The 24377-nt window shown below is 49.7% G+C and overlaps 2 protein-coding genes across 16 annotated transcripts; both read right to left on the reverse strand.

Moving 5' to 3' along the window:
• Positions 1-497: 497 nt before the first annotated feature.
• On the reverse strand, positions 498-4407 carry LOC115641213 (von Willebrand factor A domain-containing protein 5A-like). Its single transcript, XM_030544286.1, has 6 exons — positions 4098-4407; positions 3343-3403; positions 2967-3169; positions 2136-2358; positions 1296-1462; positions 498-606 (listed from the first exon to the last, which is right to left on the reverse strand). The coding sequence occupies exons 2-6, from the start codon at positions 3380-3382 to the stop codon at positions 580-582; spliced, it is 660 nt and encodes a 219-aa protein (XP_030400146.1). The 5' UTR covers positions 3383-3403; positions 4098-4407; the 3' UTR covers positions 498-579.
• Positions 4408-6545: 2138 nt separating this feature from the next.
• LOC115641211 lies at positions 6546-24180 on the reverse strand. 15 transcript variants are annotated; one of them, XR_003998031.1, is made up of 18 exons: positions 16801-17643; positions 16012-16072; positions 15260-15339; positions 14458-14583; positions 13043-13230; positions 12794-12865; positions 12173-12406; positions 11753-11859; positions 11364-11532; positions 10631-11267; positions 10353-10468; positions 9686-9754; positions 9398-9463; positions 8923-9012; positions 8342-8450; positions 7709-7817; positions 7231-7301; positions 6546-7023 (listed from the first exon to the last, which is right to left on the reverse strand). XR_003998031.1 is itself a non-coding variant. In XM_030544284.1 (14 exons), exons 8-14 carry the CDS (start codon positions 11758-11760, stop codon positions 8427-8429), a joined length of 1089 nt encoding a protein of 362 aa, XP_030400144.1. In that variant the 5' UTR covers positions 11761-11859; positions 12173-12406; positions 12794-12865; positions 13043-13230; positions 14458-14583; positions 15260-15339; positions 16012-16072; positions 16801-17643; the 3' UTR covers positions 7830-8426. The 15 variants fall into 15 exon arrangements, 10 of the variants coding, with proteins under 10 accessions (XP_030400144.1, XP_030400143.1, XP_030400134.1 ...); XR_003998032.1 differs by having other exon boundaries at positions 8630-9012; XR_003998034.1 differs by lacking the exon at positions 9398-9463.
• Positions 24181-24377: the final 197 nt, after the last annotated feature.

The following is a 24377-nucleotide window of genomic DNA, read 5'->3' on the forward strand; positions in this document are numbered from 1 at the left end:
ACCAGCTCCCGCAAGGTCCCCTGCTTCTGTTCCCCATCCTCCACACCCCTCTCATCCCCAGCTCCCCCATGGCCCCCCACTCCCATTCCCCCCACACACCCCATCCCCAGCTCCTCCATGGCCCCCTACTCCTGTCCCTGTCCTCCACACACAGCCCATCCCCAGCTCCCCCATGGCCCCCCACTCCTGTCCCTGTCCTCCACACACACCCCATCCCCAGCTCCCCCATGGCCCCTCACTCCTGTTCCCCCATCCTCCACACACGCCCCATCCCCAGCTCCCCCATGGCCCCCCACTCCTCTCCCCCCACCCTCACCTGCCCCCGGATTCCCACAGCACCCACCCCTATCAGCCCTAGCATCCCCCATTCCCCAATCATCCCCCTGTGCCTCCCCGATCCCATGTCACCACCCGGCATCTACTTCACCCGCCACAGATCCCCCTCTGTGCCCCTGCCTAGAAGTAGCTGGGTGCAGGATCCCCTCCCCTACCTGGCTTGGCTCCAGGCAGCCGAGCCTCCAGCACCACGCTAGGTTTGTGTGGCTCTGCATAATACACCAGCAACTCCACGTCCCGATCTCACAGGGGGACCTGGGCCAATGACACCTGGGGGATGACAGACAAACAGTCACCTCCAGACGATTCCTGAGGGATCAGGGTCCTGCTGGCTCTCGCACCCAGCTTAGCACCCCCTGCATGGAGCCAGGGTGAGGGGCTGACCCTGGGAACACTGGCTGGGTTACCCCAGGTTCGGTGGTAAGAAGAGAGGGAAAAACAATCCCAAAGGCAAACTTGGCTTGGCTTTTCCTGGTGAACTTGGCTTTTCCTGGTGAAAAACTGCAAATATTTGATATCTGGGGGGGGCTAAATCTTTCCAATTTGGGGGTGAAATTTTCCTGGTCCCCCCACCTCCATTTCCTTCCACTGAGAAACAAGGAGAGGGAAAATCCCAGAAACTAAAGCCTAACAGATCCCAGTGACTCCCAGGGATTTTCTCCCCAAACTGGCAGATTTCAGCCTGTCCAGATTTTCCCCAGAAAACTGGGAAATTCCCCAGATCTGTTGATGTGGTTCAATCCCCCCGCTTCCCCAGTCACCCAAAGAGTCTGGCCCATGTTCCCCATTTCAGGACCCACTCACCTGGGACCTGCCCCCTAGCCTGATCTCAAATCCCCCCTACCTCCCTCCAGCCCACAGCCCGGTTCCCTGGCACCCACACCTCAGCCCAGAGCCCTCCCCAGCAGCATCCTCCCAGTGGGAATGGCCGGGACCCAGGCGTCCAGGTGAGCCCTTACCTGGGCAGTGGTTTGGTTCCCGGCTGTATAGCTCAGGTGAGTGAGGGGGCAGTTGGAGAGCACGCGGTTGATGCCGTGGGGCGACTGCAGCGTGGCACTCAGGATATAGGGCAGCTCCCGTTGGGGGACCCGCAGGACCCCCTGGGTGACATCCTCCCCATCCCAGCCTTCAGAGAGAGACACAGGGGTGAGAGCCAGAGGCCTGGGAGAGCAGGGGAGTATGAGATACTGGGGGAATATTAGGCTGGGATATCAGGCTGGGATAGCAGGAGATTTCGGGATGGCTGGGGTGGGTCACACATCCTGGGGCAGGGATTGCACGCCTATGGGGCAGGGTACTTACCATGGAGCACACAGTAGTGGCCATGGGATATGTAACAGGGGCTATAGAGGTATCAGGGGGTTATGGGCTGTGGAGTCACTCACCGTGGGGTGTGTTGCTGGGGTTTGGGGGGCTATGGGGTACAGCAAGCTATGTGGGATCTATGGGGCCTATGGGTCTGGTATCAACATGGGACATGTCAAAGGGGTGCAGCACAGCTGGAAGCAAACAGCTGGGGTATAGGGTGCAGGGTAGTAACGGGGGATCTGTGGGTCTCACCATGGGGTGCATAGCAGAGGCAGGGGGATCTGTTGGTCTCACCGTGGGGCACGTGGGTGGGGGTTGTGGGTCTCACTGTGACGGGGGTAGGGGACTGTGGGTCTCACCGGAGTGCGCAGAGCAGAGGCAGGGGGGTTGTGGGTCTCACTGTGGGGAACGGTGCGGGGCCGCCGTGGGGGGGGGGCTGTGGGTCTCACTGTGGGGCATGTGGGAGGGGCAGGGAGATCTGTGGGTCTTACCATGGGGCATGTAGCGGGGATGCAGCACGGTCAGCAGCACGTAGCGGGCAGCCCCGTCAGGCTCCAGCGGCAGCTCACAGACATAGCGCAGGGTCAACACTGCCTCCTCCCCGGGGGCAGATTCCCCAGGGAGCAGCTGAACACGTCGCCCCTGGCCCCTTCCTGCTGCAGCAGAAACTATCTCTGCCCCCCCCGCCAGTGCGTCCCCGTACAGCTCCTGCGCCTGCAGAGAGAGACAGGGTCACCCCTAGATCCCCCTGCCCCCAACACACCCCTGCCCCCCGGCCAGCACGTCCCCATACACCTCCTGCACCTGCCGGGAGAGACGGGGTCACCCTGATATCCTCCTGCCCCCCGACATCCCCCTGCCCCCGATATCCCCCTACACCTCCTGCACCTGCTGGAGAGACGGGGTCACAACGAGATCCCCGTCTCTCGACATCCCCTTGCCCCCCGGCTGGCACTTCCTCGTACACCTCCTGCGCCTGCCAGGAGAGATGGGGTCTCCCTGAGATACCCCTGCCCCCAACATCCCCCTGCCCCCAGCCAGCACTTACTCATACACCTCCTGCGCCGGCCAGGAGAGACAGGGTCACCCCGAGATCCCCCTGTCCCCCAACATCCCCCTGCCCACTGCGTCCCCGTATACCTCTTGTGCCTGCTGGGAGAGACAGGGTCACCCCAAGATCCCCCTGTCCCTAGACATCCCTCTTCTTCCTGCCCAGTGCATCCCTGTACTGCTCCTACACCTGCTGGGAGAGACGGGGTCACCCCAAGATCCCCTCAACCCATCCCCCTCCTCTCTCCCCCCTGGGACCCTGCCCCCAGCACCTGTTTCTTCTCGTGGAGCTGGGCCTGGATGCAGGCCCCCCCCAGCCAGGCCTGGAAGGCGTAGACAGCTGCCTCGGCATCCACGGGGAACTTGAACACAACCTCCATGGGCCCCGGCTCCTCATTCCTGTAGAGCAGCTCGCAGCCCACATCAGCCACAAAGCCTCGGATCAACACGGATACCGAGCTGCTGCGCAGGGGCACTGGGGGGAGGGGGATGTCAGCCACGGCCCCCCCACAAACCCCATGGGCACCGGGGCGAAGGGGACATCAGCCACGCCCCCCCAAGCCCCCCATGGACACCGGGGAGAGGGGCCATGTCAGCCATGCGGCCGCCCTCCCCCTCTCGGCACCGCCCCCCACAGCCCTGACTCACCCAGTTCCTTGGGGAGCTGCAGCCTCGTCATCAGCTCCATCTCAGCTCTGGGGTTGGAGATCTGTGTGGGGGAAGGTGGGGGTGAGATAGAAGCTTTCCATGGAAAGTGACAGGCACAGGGTGCCCCAACCCTCCCCCCACAGCGATGGCTCGGTGACCCCAGCCCAGCCCCCCTGCTCAGCCAGGTCTTGTGGCAGGGAGTCCCACAGGCTCACGGAGCCTAGCTCCTGAGATCAGAATCATGGCTCCTCTCGGGTCCACCACCTCCCCCCGCCACAGCGCTAGCCCCCAGCAGGGAGGGGCAGGTGAGAACCGGGGTATGGCTGGGAGTTGGGGAATGGATGGAGAAACGTAGGGGGACTGTATGGGGACAAATGGATGGATGGACAGACAGATGGAAGGAAGGAGGCATGAGGGGGCAGACGGAATGACACAGGGTGGGGGGCTACTAGGTTAGAATGAGGGGCCTGAGAGCCAGGACTCCTGGGTTCTATCTCCAGCCCCTGGGGGGGGCCTGGAGCAGTGATGGGGGTTGTGGGGGACCCGAGTCAGTCACTGGGGGGTTGTCAACCCAGCTAGACCCATCTCCCCGCTGTGGTCCTGCAGAGAAGCAGAGGTTTGTGGAGCAGGCTCTAGCTCCCGGCTGTTCCTGGCAGGAACACAACCCTGCTATTTACTCAGCTTTCACTCTGGGCTGAAGTGGCTGCCATAACCCCTCCACCCCAACAAGGACGAATTCCAGCCCACGGCTGCACCTGCTCCCTGCCCCGGAACCGTCCGGTCTGGGCCTCGGATTTGCTCCCTTACGAGGGGGTAAGAGGACAGCAGCCGGTTGATCTCTCCCGCAGCAGAAACCTGGCTCTGAGGCATGCGGGGAGTCTTCGCGGAGGAGCGGGGAGCTGAGGGTGAGATGAGGGCAAGGAATGCCAGAGCTGCTGTGACCGAGGGGGGCTCCAAACCCCGCTCTCCAAGCCACGTTTCAGCTCACACCACTCCAGCCGCCTGGAGAATTCCCAGCTGGAAGGTTGGACGGGAAGACTGGGATCACCTGGGCAAACCCGCACACCGGGGAGGGCCCGGAGTGAACTGCGGGGGGATCGAAGGCAGATCTAGAAAATCCTCCCGTCCAGCTTCACACATGACCGAGGATGGAGAATCCACCCCAGCCCCCAGGGAGTTGTACCAGCAGCTAATTCCCCTCCCTGCCAGACAGGTGCACCCACCTCCTAGCGCGAATTCCTCTACCTGCAACTCCCAGCCAGGGGATAGTGTCAGACCATCAGCTGACAGGCTGCAGTGCTCACCCAGCAGGTATTTACAGCCGGGGACAAGACTTTTTCACCTTCTCTGGGCTAAACTCCATAGGCTGGGAAAGGGCTGAGGCCGGGACAGGACTCCAGGGAGGAGCTGGGGCTGGTTGTTTGGCCCCGGCATTTAACTCTGATGTCTAATTCCCCGCCCGGAGGAAGGAAGTCGGCGTGAAAGTCAGGACAATTCACAGGCCGGGGCTCCTGCTGCAGTCGCTGGGTCTCGGGATGCGCTGGAGCCGGAGGCTGAGTCACAGTGCGGGGTGGCGATGCGTTGCCGAGCTCCGACCGGCAATGGGCACCCAGCGGAGCCCAGGAGCCCGAGGGGAGCAGGTCAGGGCCGGTGTAACGTCAGTTTGAGCAACCCTCCCGTTTTGCAACTAGCTTCAGTTTCTGTCACATAAGAAAACCATCTGTGCTCCTGCTCAGGAATTGCTGCCGCCTGGTCCATGAGGTTGCCAATTGGGAGGGATGGAGTTTGTGGTCGAAAACACTCAGGATCTGCTTCCTCCACTGGTCCATGGGGTTGCAAATCGGGAGGGATGGAGTTTGTGGTCGAAAACACTCAGGATCTGCTTCCTCCACTGGTCCATGGGGTTGCAAATCGGGAGGGATGGAGTTTGTGGTCGAAAACACTCAGGATCTGCTTCTTCCTGGCTAATGGGCCAAACTGACCTATTGGGTGATCGAGGCACGCTCTTTCGCTTTTTTGTGTGTGAATACGTGTAAAGTGAAGTAAGGTTTGGGGGTATAGGGCACACCCCTGACCCCAAGGTGATAGCCAGAGTGGCCCCTTTCATTGTTTCCACTGGCTTCCTCCTTGCTTAGTTCCAATGACATGGCTGCCTATGCACCTGTCACTGGTCTGGGGATGGTTGCAAATCGGGAGGGATGGAGTTTGTGGTCGAAAACACTCACGATCTGCTTCCTCCTGGCTAATGTGCCAAATTGACCTATTGGGTGATCGAGGCACGCTCTTTTGCTTTCTTGTGTGTGAATACGTGTAAAGGGAAGTAAGGTTTGGGGGTACAGGGCACACCCCTGACCCCAAGGTGATAACCAGAGTGGCCCCTTTCATTGTTTCCACTGGCTTCCTCCTTGTTTAGTTCCAATGACATGGCTGCTCGAGGCACGCTCTTTCGCTTTTTTGTGTGTGAATACAGATAAAGGGAAGTAAGGTTTGGTGGTACAGGGCACACCCCTGACCCCAAGGTGATAGCCAGAGTGGCCCCTTTCATTGTTTCCATTGGCTTCCTCCTTGCTTAGTTCCAATGACATGGCTGCCTATGCACCTGTCACTGGTCCATGGATGGTTGCAAATCGGGAGGGATGGAGTCTGTGGTCAAAAACACTCAGGATCTGCTTCTTCCTGGCTAATGGGCCAAATTGACGTATTGAGTGATCGAGGCACGCTCTTTCGCTTTTCTGTGTCTGAATACGTGTAAAGGGAAGTAACGTTTGGGGTAGAGGGCACTCCCCTGACCCCAAGGTGATAACCAGAGTGGCCCCTTTCATTGTTTCCACTGGCTTCCTCCTTGCTTAGTTCCAATGACATGGCTGCCTATGCACCTGTCACTGGTCCAGGGATGGTTGCAAATCGGGAGGGATGGAGTTTGTGGTCGAAAACACTCAGGATCTGCTTCCTCCTGGCTAATGTGCCAAATTGACCTATTGGGTGATCGAGGCACGCTCTTTCGCTTTTCTGTGTCTGAATACGTGTAAAGGGAAGTAACGTTTGGGGTAGAGGGCACTCCCCTGACCCCAAGGTGATAACCAGAGTGGCCCCTTTCTTTTTTTCCACTGACTTCCTCATGGTTTAGTTCCAATGACATGGCTGCCTATGCACCTGTCACTGGTCCGGGGATGGTTGCAAATCAGGAGGGATGGAGTCTGTGGTCGAAAACACTCACGATCTGCTTCCTCCTGGCTAATGGGCCAAATTGACCTATTGGGTGATCGAGGCACGCTCTTTTGCTTTCTTGTGTATGAATACATGAAAAGGGAGGTTAGGTTTCGGGGTATGGAGCACTCCTATGATGACACCACTTTCATTTTTTTAAATTACTTTTAAAATTTTATAGTTTGCATTATATATATGGACAGAAATACAGAGAATAATTTATTTAACATCAAGAACATTTAATATAATCTGATGTATACATAGAAATATATTTCTTTGGGTTGCATTATGTTTTGAACAAGAGGCAGTTAAACAATGGGTTTTCTTTATTGCCTTTTTTCTTTTTGTTAATGAAGTGAACTATGCACATGTCTTGCAGTTGTACTCTTTCTTCTCATATGTCAGGTTTTCTTGGTTGATTCCTTCTGTAATGCATGGTATGTGTGCCCACCTCTTGCAAGAATCACACTGGACCTTTGATAAGTAAGAATTAAGAAATTAAATCACATAAGTTATGTTATACATACTTTGCATTGACTCATCCTATTCCTTCCACATGTGAACATTACCTAATATATAACTATCGGCATGAAGAAAATGTGTAATGTGGAATTTTTACAAGGATCATGATCCTTACGCAGTTTATGGCATATATTTCTCATGTAATTCTATGTTTCTTACCATCGTGCAATCCTCACTTTCTTTTTCACAGTCGATAAGGTTGCAGTATATGCAGTAGTCCTCCACGTTTTCTTAAAAATAAATATAGCATTACGAAATGATGAATACGTTACGACCAACACTGAAAATGCTAATCTTGATGTATTAATTGTCAATATTGTAATCCAGTCAATGGTTTGAACACACATATCTCTTCCTTTTTTTGGAATATTTTTTTCCAATTTTAACTTTACTGCACCTGTATCTAAAATTTCAAGTTTCATTTAACTGGTCGATCAATAGTAATCATTCACCCCATTCAAATTTTTGTGTACTTAAAGATATTATTGATTCATAGTCACCATTTCAGAACCAAACCTGTGAGATATCCCACTTTAGGGTTATTAAGATAACTGTCTGTTATGTGACAAAATTCCACTCTTCATGTTATCCTCACATGTGCGTAATGAGTCCACAATACATGGTAGAAAGTAATTACCTGACTCCTTCATTAGAAGAATTGCTATATGTCTTCTAAACGCAGTATTAGCCTTCTGTGTTGTTTCCACCATACTGATGTCTTTGTGCTGCAAATATGTTTCTGCAAACTAACAACAGTGATATTTAGAATAAACCTCATACTTACCATAGGTGAAAGTGGGCTGGTCCAGTGAACCAGTAAGAATTGGCCACTGGTTCCAGACCATACATGGCTGACGTTACACTTCTGATGTGGCAGTGCTTTATGATTTAACAGCACTGCTCCCTTTATCCCCTCCCCCCCCCGCATCTGCGGCCCTGCCATAAGGTCTGGCAATGCTGTTAAATGCTCCTGGCAGGGCTGCCTACTGTGGAGGACCAAAAGGGGCTCTGGGTTACAGTGATTTACAAGGGCCTGGTGCTCCTGGCCACTGCAACAGCAGCTGTCAGGAAGGGCTGGATGGTAGAATCTGATTCCCCAGCACCGCACCTGCCACTGGAGAACCCATCCCTTCTTGTGGCCACAAGCCCACCCCCATACACCTTGGCAAGGACACCAGTGCAGTGCCCACTGGTAATCTCTGGCATTTACTTTCAACATGGATAATTAAACATATATAACCAATAATAATGCCAATTTGGTATTCAATACCTTTAAGATGAGTGGTCCACAGTTGTGGCCATCACTTTGTCTGGGATGCTGCATAATTTTACTGTTCCAATCAGATGAGGATTTACTAGTTAATCGTTTGATGAAGTTTCTGAAATTTTTAGAGAGTACATTAGCAGACTACATAAATGCGCTTTGCTTTCCATTTTTTCCCACTCTGTTTTCTGGACATAGATAAAAATCCATTCTCTCGCTTTTTACTTAGTCATTGAAATGACTTATTGCTCACATATAGACACACTTGTTTTCATATTATTGTCTCACACTTACACAGTGTGTCACCTGAGTTGCTGTGCCCCATGTTGATAATAACACATTCTCAATCATGCAACATGCTACTGTTTCGTGTGTGTCCACATTCTGTGAAGTCGTTCCCCAGAGTCACATCACACAAGTTCACTCAAAGTCCATTATTAAGTACATTCAGTACAAGTATATGCTGTTTCAATGTTTATTTGTAGCTAATAGGAAGACATTATTCTCATTATTGTAACATTCCCTTTAAAAACAATTTCAATGGAACAGTTAGTGTCCACTGTGAAAGTAAGTATCTAATAAATCACCTCCAATTCCTCAGGCATGTTCTTTCATATCTGATCTCATCACACAATGGGTCAATTATTAACAATTCCTTTTTTTTTCATCAAGGCTATCTGTAAGTTTAAATATATTCATAAAATGTATTGGTAATGTGATTATCTCAAAAAATTTATATATATTCAAAAAATATATCAACAATCAGTATGCAATTAACATATAATCATTTGTAATGTAACAGAAACACACAACATATAATCATATTGTGAAATCAATCAACTCTTTACAGAATGTATTCTTCCATGTTACATGAACAATGTAAATTGACAGTATCAATGTATTTTTAACAATCACATTCCACTTTCCTTAGCATGCACTGCACTCCCAGAAAACCCGCAGCATGGCAAAGTATATCACCACTACCATATTTGTGTTACAAATCTCTTATTTATTGCCACATTTATTGCCCATAATCCAGAAGCACAATACAAAACATCTTACCGCAAGAACCCAATGACCTGGTGTGTGGTAAGGAAGCAATAATATATCATTTTGAAGTAATTCACTCTGTATTTATTTAAAAGAAATTAGAAATGTAATTATGGTTTCCAGTGAGGCAAACCATGAAATATACATTATACTGTATTTCCCAGATTCATTACATGTATTACTATTGGACTACTCCCCCACATCAAACATATCGTAGTTTTTGCTGTTTCACACTGTGTTTAACTCAGTGACTGAAATTGGTTTTTTTCATTTTATGTATGAAAGTATGTTAACATTTACCTTCACTTTCACTTGTGTAGCTCTGCCTGAGAGAATGACAGTGGAAACTACTGATGAGATGGCTTGTACCTGTTGACAGTCAACAAAGCTATTAATGCATTAATAATTGTGGCACGTCAAGAACATAATGAATTTAATATAGACAGACATGAAACGGATCCTTAGTGTTACAAATCAGATATGTATATGTAAGATAGTCCTATAAAAACAAATGATTTGTAATCAATGTGCTCTGAATTACTTCCTTTAAAAAGTGACTAAGCTGTTCACATACTTGTGTTCAATTAATGGACCCACTGAACTGTACAGCAGAACTAATGTGGCCCTCTATTGTATGTCCGATATGCACCTCCAAATACATTTTAGTAAATGTTTCGCAGCAGTATATACACAGAAATGTTGAAATTTCAGGTGTCTGTTGATATTTCAAGGGCATTTGGACTTAAATATGTTGTGCCACATATTCCCGTGATTGTTTACTTAGTGCATCAGTGTATTGTGTCATGTATCACAGTAACTAGCCTACCTTTCCATCTACTTTCTCAACTACACAGCTCAAAAATGCATCAATAACCTACAACACATGATGGAAGAAAAGCACAATTACAATGGTATTTGAGTAATCAATCACATCAACAAATACATGTTTAGTGGTACTTAAATGTACCTCATCACTTATCCAGCTTCTCGGTTTCAGGCAATGAAATGAAGAGCCATACAATTTTATGTTTCTCACTTTCGCCTCCAGTCTCTCTGTGTGTTTGCTGGTCATTACCAATTTTACTATGAAAAAAATATTAACTCGTATTACATGCATGGTAATACAGATTCCTTTTTCTCTGCTTTAATACTGTCAATGCCGCCACTTTGTACATGAAAACCTTTAATATAGTTCAAGTTATAAAGTATGTTAATGTGTTTAAGAAAAGAGCGGTAACCAATTACCTTTCAGAAGCCATTGCTTGTCTTCCACTTCCTCTGTAAGCATATCATCAAAGCTGTCATCAGCATCACTTGTATCATTGTTTGACACATCTTGCCCTATATATTCCTCTTTTTCTATTGCTGTGACCTCTATGTTTTCCACTTTGCTGTCAAGAGATACGGTGCCATCCACTTCTCTAATCTCTTCCGTGGGTGTTTCTGGTTCAGTGTCACCAACTCCAATTTCAGTTCCAGTTTTTCCCTCTGATGTGCTTTCAGCAGCTAATGTTGTTGGTTCTTTTACTGGTTTTAAGTGTGCAATACTGTACATGGTTCCTAACTGTTTCCCTGAGATGGTTTGCAATTTCACTCTCTTACCTTCAACACTCATAATTTTGTATGGTCCCCGATATTTAGATTCCAGTACTCCTCCTTTTCTTGTTCTCTGTCTAGCATTCAGTAACAGAACAGAGTCCCCAACTTCAAATGTTATTTCCCCATATTTAGAAGTCTTTCTTTTAGCATAATGTCTTCGTTGTTTTTCTTGTGCTTTAGCAATGTTACTTAGGGCCAGCGCAATGTCAGCGTCATGTCTCGATTTCATATTCATGCTGTACTCTTTGCAGAAATCTTCCCCGAACATATCCAGATCTGGGATCTTTGTAAACAAATGGAGAAGTGGTTGTATTAGTAAAATGAAGGCACACAGAATGCCATATGTACATGAAAGGTGCTGGGAATAACATACACTTACCGTGTAATTATCTAAGACATCTTCAGGAAACACTGCATCATCACAAAACATTAGTCGGAAAGGTGAAAATTTTGTTGTTGCATGTATTTTAGTTCGCAAAGAAAACAAAATGGGTTCAAGTAATTTATCCCAATTACTCCCATTGTTATCAACCATCTTCCGCAGTGCTCTGTAACAAAGGCACATTGATTTGATTGTTTAAGAAAAGAAAGTCACATGTACGGTCTTGTTTGAAACAGATCAGACACAATCAAAAAGGTGTAATACGTAATGTAAAAAAAGATTTCCATGTAACACATTGCTTTTGAAGATTTTTTGGGGAGTTGCTTCTTTTAGTATAGCACATTCTACTTGCCATTATTACTGTACGATTCCCACCATTCACTTACCTTTTCATGGATTTATTAGCGTTTTCAGTCAAGCCATTGGTTTGTGGGTGGTACGGACTGGTGAAGCTACATTCTATTCCCAATTTATTACAAACATACAAGTTAAGCTGAAAGAAAAAAAGTTACACCATTAACGTACATATAGACTTGTGCAGAGGAATTTTCCTTTGGGTATGGGCCACTACTTTTACGTGTAATTAGCAACAGGCATAACTGTCTTCTCATATTTGTTTTGGAAACAAGTAGTTGTTCGTTTCTTTGTTAGATATGAAGAAAAATAATTTTATAGCAACACTGATGGTGACCAACAGCAGTTTATATATATAAAAAGAAAAGATGGTAGTTGTTTGAGATCTATGGGTGACCTGACAGTGACTTTGAGTACATAGTACAAATAACCAGAAAAAAAGAAATCATTACCTTATTATTGAATTCTGCACCACGATCTGTCAGTATCCGCTGTGGGCATCCACATCAAAGTATCATGCTGAACATGATCTGTACCACCTCAATTGACGACTTATTTCTAAGTGGAAAGGCTTCCACCCATCTTGAAAGATAATCTATGGCTGTAAGTATATACTGGTATCCATCCTTTGTTACTGGTAATGGTCCTATTAAATCCATTCCCACCAATTCCCAGATCCGAGTGACCTACATACAAGGGTATCAATTACAGTCATACTTCACATGTTTATTACTAAATGTTCTCAATGAACCCATATGTCAGAAGCAGAGTACACAATGTAATATGGTTAAAACAGCCATAGAATCCAAATGAAAGCCCACTTTTAAATGCAGAAGAGAAAGAAAGAAAGAATAAACAAACAAAAAGAAGTACAGGAATGAGTGTTTGAAAACAATAACAGAGTAAAGCAGAAGAAATATCCCCAGCCAGTGCGAAGGCGTATTAGAGGTAATTGCTGCACTATGCTGTGCCACTTACATGCATTGGACTTGTTTCAAAATCAAAGCCTCATTGTATTGCAGAAATAACCATGGATAATGATAAACCATAACGTGTCTGATTCAAAAATTCACCTCTATGCTTTTCAAGGTGGTATCCAGATTTGATTGCTTTCCCTCTTTCTGGCAAGTCAGACACTGTGCAACCTGTTTTTGATGGAACAATATGATGACATGAACATTTCATTATGGAAATAGTATCACAAGGGAACAGAGTTCACATTTGCACACCAAATATACTTTTATATTTCTTTCATTCATTTTGAACTTCTATTTCAATTGTAAATACCATTCATCAGCATTTTGTTTCATTAGTGTACATACCCAATTGGCAATGTCTTCCGTCATCCCTGGCCAATAGTATTTTGATGTCAGCGCATTCCTGGTTTTGAATATTCCTAGATGTCCACCCTCTGGACTGTCATGATACCTTTTAAAGAGTTGCAGGGCTTCTTTCATGGTATGCACAACGACAACCTTTCTTCCTTTTGCTGAATGGAACAATCTCCCCTCTGTTGATCATAGAAGATGGAGCACAGAGGATGATTAAAGTTTATCTGGGCCCTGGGACAGAGCAATTGTTGGGCACCTACCCACCTTGTCCACTGGCTACACCACCTATGGCCTTATCCCTTTCGTCCTCTTCCCCAGGATCGCAGCCATGTTACACCTGGGCTCCCCACCATTTTGCTGGGCCCACAACTCCTTGGCTCATTTCCCACCCACCCTGCTGTCCCACACAGCACCAGGACTGGAGAAGCTCTGTCCCTGTGTCACGGCCATACCAGGGAGTGAGAGCTCCTCCAGTCCCAGGGCCGTGGTGGAGTTTTGGATCCTGCGGTTCTTTAGGGGACTAAAAGCAGGGTGCTGTGGAGTTTCCTGCCCCACCAGGCACATCTCCTGGAGATGGGGTCAGGCATAGGGGCTTCCCCTGCTGCCTTGTGGCTTCTGCCAGGGCTGGGGTGTGGGAAAAGTGTTTAACTTAAGCTATAAGTGGTTATTGGCAAAACCATTAATTAATTAAAAGGCATATGGCTATCAAAGACATCTATATACAGTCTGGTTCATAATGCCTTGAGTACAAGGGGGAAATTTCAGTGTATAGCAGGGCTGCCCAGAGGAGGGGGGGCAAGTGGGGCAATTTGCCCTGGGCCCCACACGGGCCCCTAGGAGAGTTTTTCAGGGCCCCTGAAGCGGGGTCCTTCACTTGCTCCTTGTGCCCTGGAAAACTGTCGAGGGGCCTGGGCCCCCAGAGCTTCTTTCACTCTTGGTCTTCGCCAGTGGGGGGATCCTTCCTCCAGGGCAGAGGAACGCCCCACAGCTGAATTACTGCTGAAGCAGGGCCCCCCTGCCACCAGAGACCACAGGCCCCAGAGTCCTCTGGGCGGCCCTGGTGTATAGTAAGAAGTTTTTGCTCATTTAACATATAGTGATTATTGGTGGTGCTTGCAGCAGACCGGATAACATAATTACGAAATGAAACAAAGTCATCAGTTTTTTTTAAATAAAATTTAGACTCATTTCTCACACAACTGCACAGCACACTCCTTTTGTTGCACCACTGGCATAGACAGATTTTCTGGAAAATTTTAATAAAAATAGAGATCCAAATTCCAGTCCCATTGAAGGTAAGGTTAACACTCCAAATACTCCCAATGTTGGGACATCATGACCATCATTTACAGGCTGAAGTTTCCTGTGTTATGTGCCAGTACTATCTTAAAACAAATATTCCTTACCTTCCAATGAAAAGTTGACAGCATATCGACGCAGGTTCAGTCTGCCTACTTTATTCATTCCTTCAGGATATGTGCTACTCCTTATGTATGCCAAAACATTTGCAATTTTTTCTTCAAAAGATTTCCCTGAGAATTGTTTACAAGAGAAAACAGTTACTTAAGTGCAAACATGGCATATCAATGCATATAAGACTCAAGGCAGAGTTATAAGGTAAGCGATTTACATTGCAAACCCATAAGCAGGGTAAACCTAAATCAACAATACATCATTCATAGGCCAGTGACATGACAGACCTAAATAAATTGCAGGCATGTGCATAATTCTGAAATATCTGTGGCTTGCAAATTTTGGCTGTATTTGCTCAATGAAGAGTGAATGTTCTCAGACATAAGGAGATCAGTACAAAATTGTAACAATGTATAGACCTAGTGACTCAGGACAGTAAATGTAGCAGCAAAAAAATGTCAATTAAAAAAACAAGCAGAGTTGCTTGAAGATAATGTGTTTTGAAAAAATATGTAATATATAATAATATATGGGGATATACTTATGTCACAGAACTAGGTCATTGAGTCCAATCCCCTGCCTTCACTATCAGGACCAAGTACTGTCCCTGACAGTTTTTTTTGGCCTTGCTTTTTTTTTTTTTTTTTTTTTTTTTTTTTTTTTTTTTTTTTTGGCCATGATCCATAAATGGTCCCCTGAAGGATTAGGCTCACAACCCTGGCTTTAGCAGGCCAATGCTCAAAACACTGAGCTAGCCCTCCCCGCCATGGGAACACATGGAAAAATTCTACTTACTTGCCATTATGTGTATTGAGGTAATTTTTTGCTTGGTGCAACTTTTTTGGAGAAAATCGTTGTCTGGAAATCTGAAGAATCTGAAATAGAGAAACCCCTATAACATACACATATCAGTATCACCTCATTCTCAGCAATGTCTTTAATCAATCGTTTTAATGTAATTAAACTAATCAATCCTAACATAATGTTACTTGATTATCTAAGAAATTAGATCGCATCATCTAAATTGTTTTACACACAGCAAAATTACTTATATATCAGCCTAAGAAAGTAAAGAAAAACAAACAGACACCACACAGATAAACAATATAGAAATTAGGAGCAATAAAGAAATCACCATGATTACAGGCATGCAAACAATTTAAGAAATGATTATACAGTTATTGTAAAGATTCTTTATTATTCAGGCAGTTAGCCAGGAATACCTTTAGTATTTCTGTACTTTTACCAGATTTGCCCATTACTTGGGGTATGCTCATTTATTGGGCTTACTTGTCTGGGTTCTCCCCCTGATAATTCTACTGTTCTGGAGAGGGGTGGTTGTGTAACTCGATCAATGTACTCATTGTGTGCCCAATGGAATGAGTCAAACAGCACTTTCAAGCTGACACCTTTATTTGTCCCAGATGTAGCATGTCCCTATCCCCATCTTTACATCACAAGGAGAGCCTAAACAAAGTAAGTTACATTTTTACAGTTTAATACCTGAGTTAGAAAAGGAAACAGAGAGAGAAAATGAGGAAACTCACCCACTCCAGGAAGCTTGAACTCCTGAGTCTTCACTGATGATCTTAGCTCACAGTCTTGAATCTGTCAGGAATAGATGTGGTTACCTAAGGAAGTAGTGGAATCTCCTTCCTTAGAGGTTTTTAAGATCAGGCTTGACAAAGCCCTGGCTGGGATGATTTAGTTGGGGTTGGTCCTGCTTTGAGCAGGGGGTTGGACTAGAAGCCTCCTGAGGTCCCTTCCAACCCTGATAGTCTATGATTCTATTCTCTGATTCTAACTCGGGCAGAATTTGGGTGTATGCATGCATAAGAATTCTTACTTAAGAGTGAGCAAATGGTTTTGTAGAGAAAATATGCAATAGGTTGAATTGGTTGAAGGGAGAACAGTAGATTTGTTTATGGGTAAACCGATGACTGCAGGAATTTCTTTAGGCTAGATAGTAGGAGCTGATCACTTCTTACTATGGGTGATGTTCCTTCAGAGGGCTGACAATGAAATGTGTCTGCTTCAGTATTTTGGATATCAGTCAGATATCAATCAGAGTTTCAAACTAGAATTTGTCTAAATGCTAAGGTGGGTGTGAATGAGGGTAGGGGAGTTTCCTCAAGCTTGTCACCATGGTTGTAGGTATGCAGGTATGTCTCACACCTCCATTGACTGCTCCATGCAAGTTTTTTGTCTGATCACTTTTGGTTTGGGGGAACAGACAGGATAATAGTTACCAAAGAAGACAGGTATTATCTGTGACTGCTGAGTTCTTAACAGGATATTGATCATAAAATATTTAACCATATGTTGTGACTACTTACATTAAAGAAATCCATTCCATCTTAGTTTAGGAGAGAGAGCAGTGATTGACCAATAATAATCTGGTGTTGCAGATCCCCGTAGTACAGTTGTTTTTTCTTCTCCACTGTCAGTGCAGCTTTTATTTTGGTGAGTTTTGCACAAAGATGCAGAAATGTGGACCATCCAAAAGTTCTGCAGCCACTGGTCATCAGCCCAAGCCTTCATTGTTGCAGAAGATTTTTGCACTTGGGAAGGTTCTAAGATGACACCATATAATAAACTTACTGAATATTTGTGAATCAGTTTCTATACACAAGCAATGACGTGTGAAAATAGGACTGTAAGAGCTGAGTTCACAGGCAAGATAAATGCAGCAAAAGGCAATTCTAAAATTTGTGAACTGTTGTGAGACTTCACATAGACAAATAAATATGAGAGAGTCTTTTAAATACTGAAAATGTGTGATGCAGAGGTTGATGGAATGTAGGGAAATTATTTCACTGTATCATGTCTCCTGTAGAAAGAAAGTAGCACTGGGGCAGCAGATTTTAATATTTTTTGGTGGGATCCAGAAAAGGTCCAAGGGCGTTTTGCTATGGGTGGGGGCTTGAGGTCAGTACTGAGTTTACAATGGTGCCAATGGTGCCATGGCAACAGGCCCATCCTGCATCACGTTGCAAACACAGTGCTCAGAATTAAGCGATGTTCTCAGGACTATTGTACTCTATACTAGTTTTCAATTGCCTGATAAATGTTTCAGCCATGCCACCTTTTCACTCAGCTATATCCTGATTCGTGGTGACTGGGAATGGGGGGACAGGGGCAGGGAGTGTAGTAGATGCCAATTTGAGGTGAATATTCTCTTGTCCAGACTATACTGGGTTTATGGTGCCTTGTGCCGTGGACAGGAGCAAAGTGGCTGGTGAATAACCAAGAATCTGGTTAATAATTGTTCTCTAAATTCAGCTTTCTTCTTTCTCTCTCTGTGAAGTATCACTAATTCAAAATACTACTGTTCAAATAGACTGGATAATGGTAACAGCATAATCTCTTCTTATAACATTGTATACCCTACTACCAAATTTTTATATTCAATACTTACTATTCATAATACAATAAATCCAACATAAACAAAACATAAGAAAAGCTTTTTTTTCATCTTCTTTAAACTTTACCAGTTATCTCTTGCTTCAGAATGCCTCATGCGTCGCCCATATTGTTTACAATAGGATTCAACATGTGGCTTGGAAGCTGACTCTTTACTGATTCCTGAAGAGCTGGGAGCTCAATATTCATCCCAGATAGATACTATATGCAGAAGCACAGCTCTGTATATATCGGGGGGAGGAGAATTATTTATCTTTGTGCACATGTAATGGTGTTTGGTGTTTGTAAGACAAGGTATAATAATGAACTGTGTAAAAGAGAGGTTGGGAGGCTCCAGGAAGGTGTGTAAAGTGCTAGGATGTCAGGATCCCGGAGGCGCTCTCACCCCCACACTAGGGCGGTGTTCAGGGCTGGCTTTAGGAAGTGCAGGGCCCAATTTGAACATTTTTGGTGGGGCTCCGTCATGGATGACTAAAAAAAAAAAAGTGTAAAATAAAGCCATTCATTTCTTAGCAACCGGTTCCCTATAACAAGTTCTGATTTAAGAGATGTGCCACAGTATGTATTTTTTGTACCAATAAGGTTACCATACGTCCGTATTTTCCTGGATGGCGATTTAAGACCCAAAAAGCCTGACATATCTGGGAAAATAGAGATTTATGTTAACCCTACCTAAAGTTCTTTTTTAAACAGATGGGTCTGAACTAGAAATGAGCTCTGTTTCATATGTGTGGGTCCCCGCCACTCCCTGGGGGTGTACTAGGGTGACCAGATGTCCTGATTTTATAGGGACAGTCCCAATTTTCCGATCTATTTCTTATATAGGATCCTATTACCCTCCACCCCATCCCGATTTCTCATACTTGCTGTCTGGTTACCCTAGGGTGTACACAGGTGTGGGTCCTAGCTGCTCCTTGCCCCCCTCATTGAAGCAGGTGTGCAGGGTTACTACCCTGGGAACTGCAGGGCAGCAATGGACATGGGGCTGGCTGGAGGCAGGGTAGGGTCTGACTGGAGGAAGGGTCTGGCTGCAGGCAGGGCAAGGGGTGTGGGGATGGCTGGAGATAGGTATGTGTGGGGTGGGGTGGGCTGGCTGGCTTCAGGCAGGGCCACAGGAGGCTGAGGCATGGGTTGGCAGGGCTGGAGACAGAGGAGTGCAGGACTGGCTGGCTTCAGGCAAGGGTGTGTGGCAGGGGTTGCCTGGAGACAGGGCAGGGGATGGTTGGCTGGAGATAGGGCAGGGGATGCAGGGCTCGCTCCAGCCCCTGCTGGGAGCCCCAAGCCCTTTAAATTGCCCCCTGGGGAAGCCGGACCACCCCAGTACAGCGCACTCGCTCTTGCCGGTACATCGAACCGGGGCAGGGCCTGATTCAGTGGAATTGGTTGAATTGGCCTAAAGCCAGCCATGCCAGTATATCCAGGACATTACTCGCACATTTTTCCCCCATTGATACCTAGTAGCTGAACTGCCATCTCCCATAGCTACTTATGTTGCAGCATTTTTGTTAAAACTAAATTGGGAAGAAAGATGACTGATTCAGAACCTGTTTAATGGTTACGTTATTGCTTAAGGGTGTGGTGAGATGTAAACTTGGAGAGAGGAAGGTTTCTGTGATGTCGCAAACTGTACTACAGTCATACAGTATCTCAAATGCCAAGCTGCATTTCAGTGATCTGAGGTATGAAGAACAGTGTGGAACTAGCTATTTTATGGGATGTCTACATTTCATCCTGTAGTAACATAACTAGTGATAGGAAAGCAGGGAGAGAGAAGTGTGTGCGTGTGTGTGTGTGTGTGCGCGCGCGCGCGCGCACTCGAGCGCTTGGCAAGGCTGGTGGCCACGGAGCCAATGGGTGTGGGTGGGCTGGGTGGGATCTCGGGAGTCATGTCTCAGGGATCTGCCCTGCTCCCCAGCAATGCTCCAGCTCTGAGCTGTCTCCACTGCCTGGGACCTGTGGGGCCCCACCTGCCTCCCCGGGGGAAGAGACACCTGGGACTGGTGCAGAGGCTGGGCCAGTCTCGGCCAGTCACAGGGGACAGTAGGGGGTGGGGAGAGGCTGAACTGGGTCCTGAGGGAGCTTGGCCTGGGTAGGCTGTGCTCCAGCCTGGCTGATTGCACCACTCCCAAGGGGCCGGAGTTTTCCTGCCCCAGGACCAGCTCTGGCTGCGCTGCCAGCTCAGCCTGGCAGACACAGTCACCTCCCATCAGGGCTGGCTATTGTGGCTGGGGGTTAGGGTGTGGCCAGTGATGAGCTGCCAAAATCTTAACAACCAGTTCACAATAAAAAGTTCTGATTTAAGGGTGGGGAGCTGGGGCTAGGGGAGACATACTGGTGGGGCTGGGGGCCTCTCCAGGGCCCGGGCCAGTTGCCCTGCTTGCCCCGTCCCCTCTCCTCTGGCCAGCCCTGGAGCTTGCAGCAGGACACACACACCCCCGCCACCTTGCCAGGCCTCTCAAAAAGCGGCAGCAGGACAACACTCTCAAGCTCAGCTGAGCTGCCAAGCTGATGTTGGTGGCTGAACACGCTGCAGTGGGGGGAAACGGGGCAAGGGCCAGGGGAGCCTCAGCCTCCCCAGCTGAGAATCCTGGGAGCAACAGGATGGTCCAGCCAGGGCCGGCGCTTCCATTTAGGTGGCCTAGGCAATCGTCTAGGGCGCCAGGATTATTGGGGGGCGGCATTTTGCCGGGGGTGGGGTGGCAGGCGGCTCCGGTGGACCTGCAGCAGACATTCCTGCGGACAGTCCGCTGCTCCCGAGGCTCCAATGGACCTCTCGCAGGCATGCCTGCGGCAGCTTCAGTGGAGCCGCGGATCAGCGCGCGGGATGGCAAAATGGCCGTGCGCCTAGGGCGCTAAAAACACTAGTGCCAGTCCTGGGTCCAGCCTGCGGACTGGAGTTCTTTGCCCACCTCCTGGCCCTTTAACAACCGGTTCTCCACGGAGGTCTGATTTTAGCAACCGGTTCTTGGAGCTGTGGGAACTGGCTTCAGCTCACCACTGCATGTGGGAGGGTAGGTCTCTAGTGGGTCTGGGGGGACGCTGGGCAGTGGGGGCATGGGGAGATCTGTGTGTGTTGGGGCACTGGGAAGTGTGGGGTGTCTGTGCGGGGCACTGTGCAGTTGTGGTGCTGGGGCAGTGAGGGGATCTGTGGGGGGGCTCAGTTGTGGAAGGGCTGTGGGGGGTCTTCAGCTAGAGGGTGACTGGGCAGTAAGAGGATCTGTTGGGGGGTTCTGAGTAGGTGGGGAAGTGGTCTGGGAGGGCACTGGGCACGGGGGTTAGTGGGGGTCTCTGGGTGGTGTGGCACTGGGCGTAGGTAGTCAGAGGGGTGCTGGGCAGGGGTGTGTGTGGGGGGTCTCTGGATGGTGTGGCACTGGGCATAGGTAGTCAGAGGGGTGCGTGGGGGGGTCTCTGGGTGGTGTGGCACTGGGCGTAGGTAGTCAGAGGGGTGCTGGGCAGGGGTGTGTGTGTGTGTGGGTCTCTGGGTGGTCTGGCACTGGGCATAGGGAGCCAGAGGGGTGCTGGGCAGGTGTGTGTGGAGGGGTCTCTGGGTGGTGCGGCACTAGGCGTAGGGAGCCAGAGAGGTGCTGGGCAGGGGTGTGTGTGGGGGGTCTCTGGATGGTGTGGCACTGGGCGTAGGTAGTCAGAGGGGTGCTGGGCAGGGGTGTGTGTGTGTGGGTCTCTGGGTGGTGTGGCACTGGGCGTAGAGAGTCAGAGGGGTGCTGGCAGGGGTGTGTGTGTGTGGGTCTCTGGGTGGTGTGGCACTGGGCGTAGGGAGTCAGAGGGGTGCTGGGCAGGAGTGTGTGGAGGTGTCTCTGGGTGTTTTGGCACTGGGCATAGGTAGTCAGAGGGGTGCGTGGGGGGGGTCTCTGGGTGGTGTGGCACTGGGCGTAGGGAGCCAGAAGGGTGCTGGGCAGGGGTGTGTGTGTGGGGGTCTCTGGATGGTGTGGCACTGGGCATAGGTAGTCAGAGAGGTGCGTGGGGAGGTCTCTGGGTGGTCTGGCACTGGGCGTAGGTAGTCAGAGGGGCGCTGGGCAGGGGTGTGTGTGTGGGGAGGTCTCTGGGTGGTCTGGCACTGGGCGTAGGGAGCCAGAGGGGTGCTGGGCAGGTGTGTGTGGAGGGGTCTCTGGGTGGTGCGGCACTAGGCGTAGGGAGCCAGAGAGGTGCTGGGAAGGGGTGTGTGGGGGGGGTCTCTGGATGGTGTGGCACTGGGCGTAGGTAGTCAGGGGTGCTGGGCAGGGGGGAGTGTGTGTGGGTCTCTGGGTGGTGTGGCACTGGGCGTAGGGCGTCAGAGGGGTACTGGGCAGGAGTGTGTGGAGGTGTCTCTGGGTGTTTTGGCACTGGGCATAGGTAGTCAGAGGGGTGCGTGGGAGGGTCTCTGTGTGGTGTGGCACTGGGTGTAGGCAGTCAGAGGGGTGCTGGGCAGGGGTGTGTGTGTGGGGGGGTCTCTGGGTGGTCTGGCACTGGGCGTAGGGAGCCAGAGGGGTGCTGGGCAGGTGTGTGTGGAGGGGTCTCTGGGTGGTGTGGCACTAGGCGTAGGGAGCCAGAGAGGTGCTGGGCAGGGGTGTGTGTGCGGGGTCTCTGGATGGTGTGGCACTGGGCGTAGGGAGCCAGAGGGGTGCTGGGCAGGAGTGTGTGGAGGGGTCTCTGGGTGGTGTGGCACTGGGCGTAAGGAGCCAGAGGGGTGCTAGGCAGGGCTGTGGGGGGGGTCTCTGGGTAGTGTGGCACTGGGCGTAGGGAGCCAGAAGGGTGCTGGGCAGGAGTGTGTGGAGGGGTCTCTGGGTAGTGTGGCAATGGGCGTAGGGAGCCAGAGGGGTGCTGGGCAGGGGTGTGTGTGTGGGGGTCTCTGGGTGGTGTGGCACTGGGTGTAGGGAACCAGAGGGGTGCTGGGCAGGGGTGGTGTGTGGGGGGGTCTCTGGATGGTGTGGCACTGGGCGTAGGGAGTCAGAGGGGTGCTGGGCAGGGGTGTGTGTGGGGGGGTCTCTGGGTGGTGTGGCACTGGGTGTACGTAGTCAGAGGGGTGCTGGGCAGGGCTGTGGGGGGGGGGTCTCTGGGTAGTGTGGCACTGGGCGTAGGGAACCAGAAGGGTGCTGGGCAGGAGTGTGTGGAGGGGTCTCTGGGTAGTGTGGCAATGGGCGTAGGGAGCCAGAGGGGTGCTGGGCAGGGGTGTGTGTGTGGGGGGTCTCTGGGTGGTGTGGCACTGGGTGTAGGGAACCAGAGGGGTGCTGGGCAGGGATGTGTGTGTGGGGGTCTCTGGGTGGTATGGCACTGGGCGTAGGGAGTCAGAGGGGTGCTGGCAGGGGTGTGTGTGGGGAGGTCTCTGGGTGGTGTGGCACTGGGTGTAGGTAGTCAGAGGGGTGCTGGGCAGGAGTGTGGGGGGGTCTCTGGGTGGTGTGGTACTGGGCATAGGGAGTCAGAGGGGTGCTGGGCAGGAGTGTGTGGAGGGGTCTCTGGGTGGTGTGGCACTGGGCGTAGGGAGCCAGAGGGGTGCTGGGCAGGGGGATAGCATGGTGCAGCATGGGCCCACACCGAAGGGGAGGAAGCAGGATGGCAGCACAGGGCTGGGCTGGACAGTGCCCGTCTGGCAGCTCCCAAGTTGTAAACAGTGCCCTTGTACTGGGCTGGGTGTTTGAGTGAGGGGGGCAGGCTCTGACCTGGGGTGTAGCAGGGGGTGCAGACACGTGGGCTCTGGGAGGGAGTTAGCAACTCAGCACGTTATGTAAGAGAAAGAAGCTGCAGTGATTTCATATAGACATAGAAACTGACAGAGACACTTTTACAAAGTCAAAACGTGAGAGGCAGAGTTTGAGGGAGGGAGGGAGGGGGCGTCTGTACAATATTTCACTGCATTCAGCCTCCTGGCTGGAGCAGTAACAGCCCTGCAACACTTGTGTGAGACAGAGGAGCTGCGGTGTCTAAGCTTTGACAATGTAGGAATTGGCAGGTCTGTGCCTTTAAGACCAGCCCGAGGAACCCGCCCCCTGCTCCAGGGCTGACATGCAGCGTCCTGGGAGCAGAACGAAAACAGCCTCTGCCCCCCCACAACCCCCGACACCCCCAGATTTCCGAGCACAGCGGATGGCTCATCCCCAGGGGTCGCTGTTCCCCCCTCTTCCCCTCCTTAAACGGGGGGTTTGTCCCCGCACAGGGTCTGGCAGCGTCTCCCCCCACCGGGCTTAACCCCGGCTACCACCCGATTTTCCCCCTTCAGCCCCTCTCCCGCCGCTACTTACAGCAATTTGATCCTCCCTGGCCAGTAAATTTTTGCCTCCTGCTCAGACCCTGGCAGCCCCCCCCCCCGCTGCGATTTGCCCCCCTTGGTGCTTTTAAACCCCCCCAAAGAGGAGGCCGCAAATTGTAAGCAGAAGTGAGGGCAGAGAGAGGGCAGCGGCGACAGCAAAGGTTACTGCGCATGCTCAGTTCATCTGCGCATGCTAGTTGCAGCCAAAGTAGGGAATCTGGAGCGGTCACTGTTTCCGTCGTTACAAGGCTG

This window comes from Gopherus evgoodei, unplaced genomic scaffold, assembly GCF_007399415.2.
Source record: "Gopherus evgoodei ecotype Sinaloan lineage unplaced genomic scaffold, rGopEvg1_v1.p scaffold_33_arrow_ctg1, whole genome shotgun sequence".
NCBI classification, from domain to species: domain Eukaryota; kingdom Metazoa; phylum Chordata; order Testudines; family Testudinidae; genus Gopherus; species Gopherus evgoodei.

Bases quoted from the DNA above. Each gene is read 5' to 3' on its own strand.
- LOC115641213 (XM_030544286.1), bottom strand. From the start codon at position 3,382: ATGGAGCTGATGACGAGGCTGCAGCTCCCCAAGGAACTGG. The intron at 3,170-3,342 runs GTGAGTCAGGGC...CCCTCCCCCCAG, and splicing joins GCAGCTCCCCAAGGAACTGG to TGCCCCTGCGCAGCAGCTCG. The intron at 2,359-2,966 runs GTGCTGGGGGCA...CTCTCTCTGCAG, and splicing joins AGCTCCACGAGAAGAAACAG to GCGCAGGAGCTGTACGGGGA.
- LOC115641211 (XM_030544274.1), bottom strand. The intron at 11,268-11,363 runs GTAAGTGTATGT...TTGTTTACAAAG, and splicing joins ATGTCTTAGATAATTACACG to ATCCCAGATCTGGATATGTT. The intron at 10,469-10,630 runs GTAATTGGTTAC...TTTTTTTCATAG, and splicing joins CAAGCAATGGCTTCTGAAAG to TAAAATTGGTAATGACCAGC.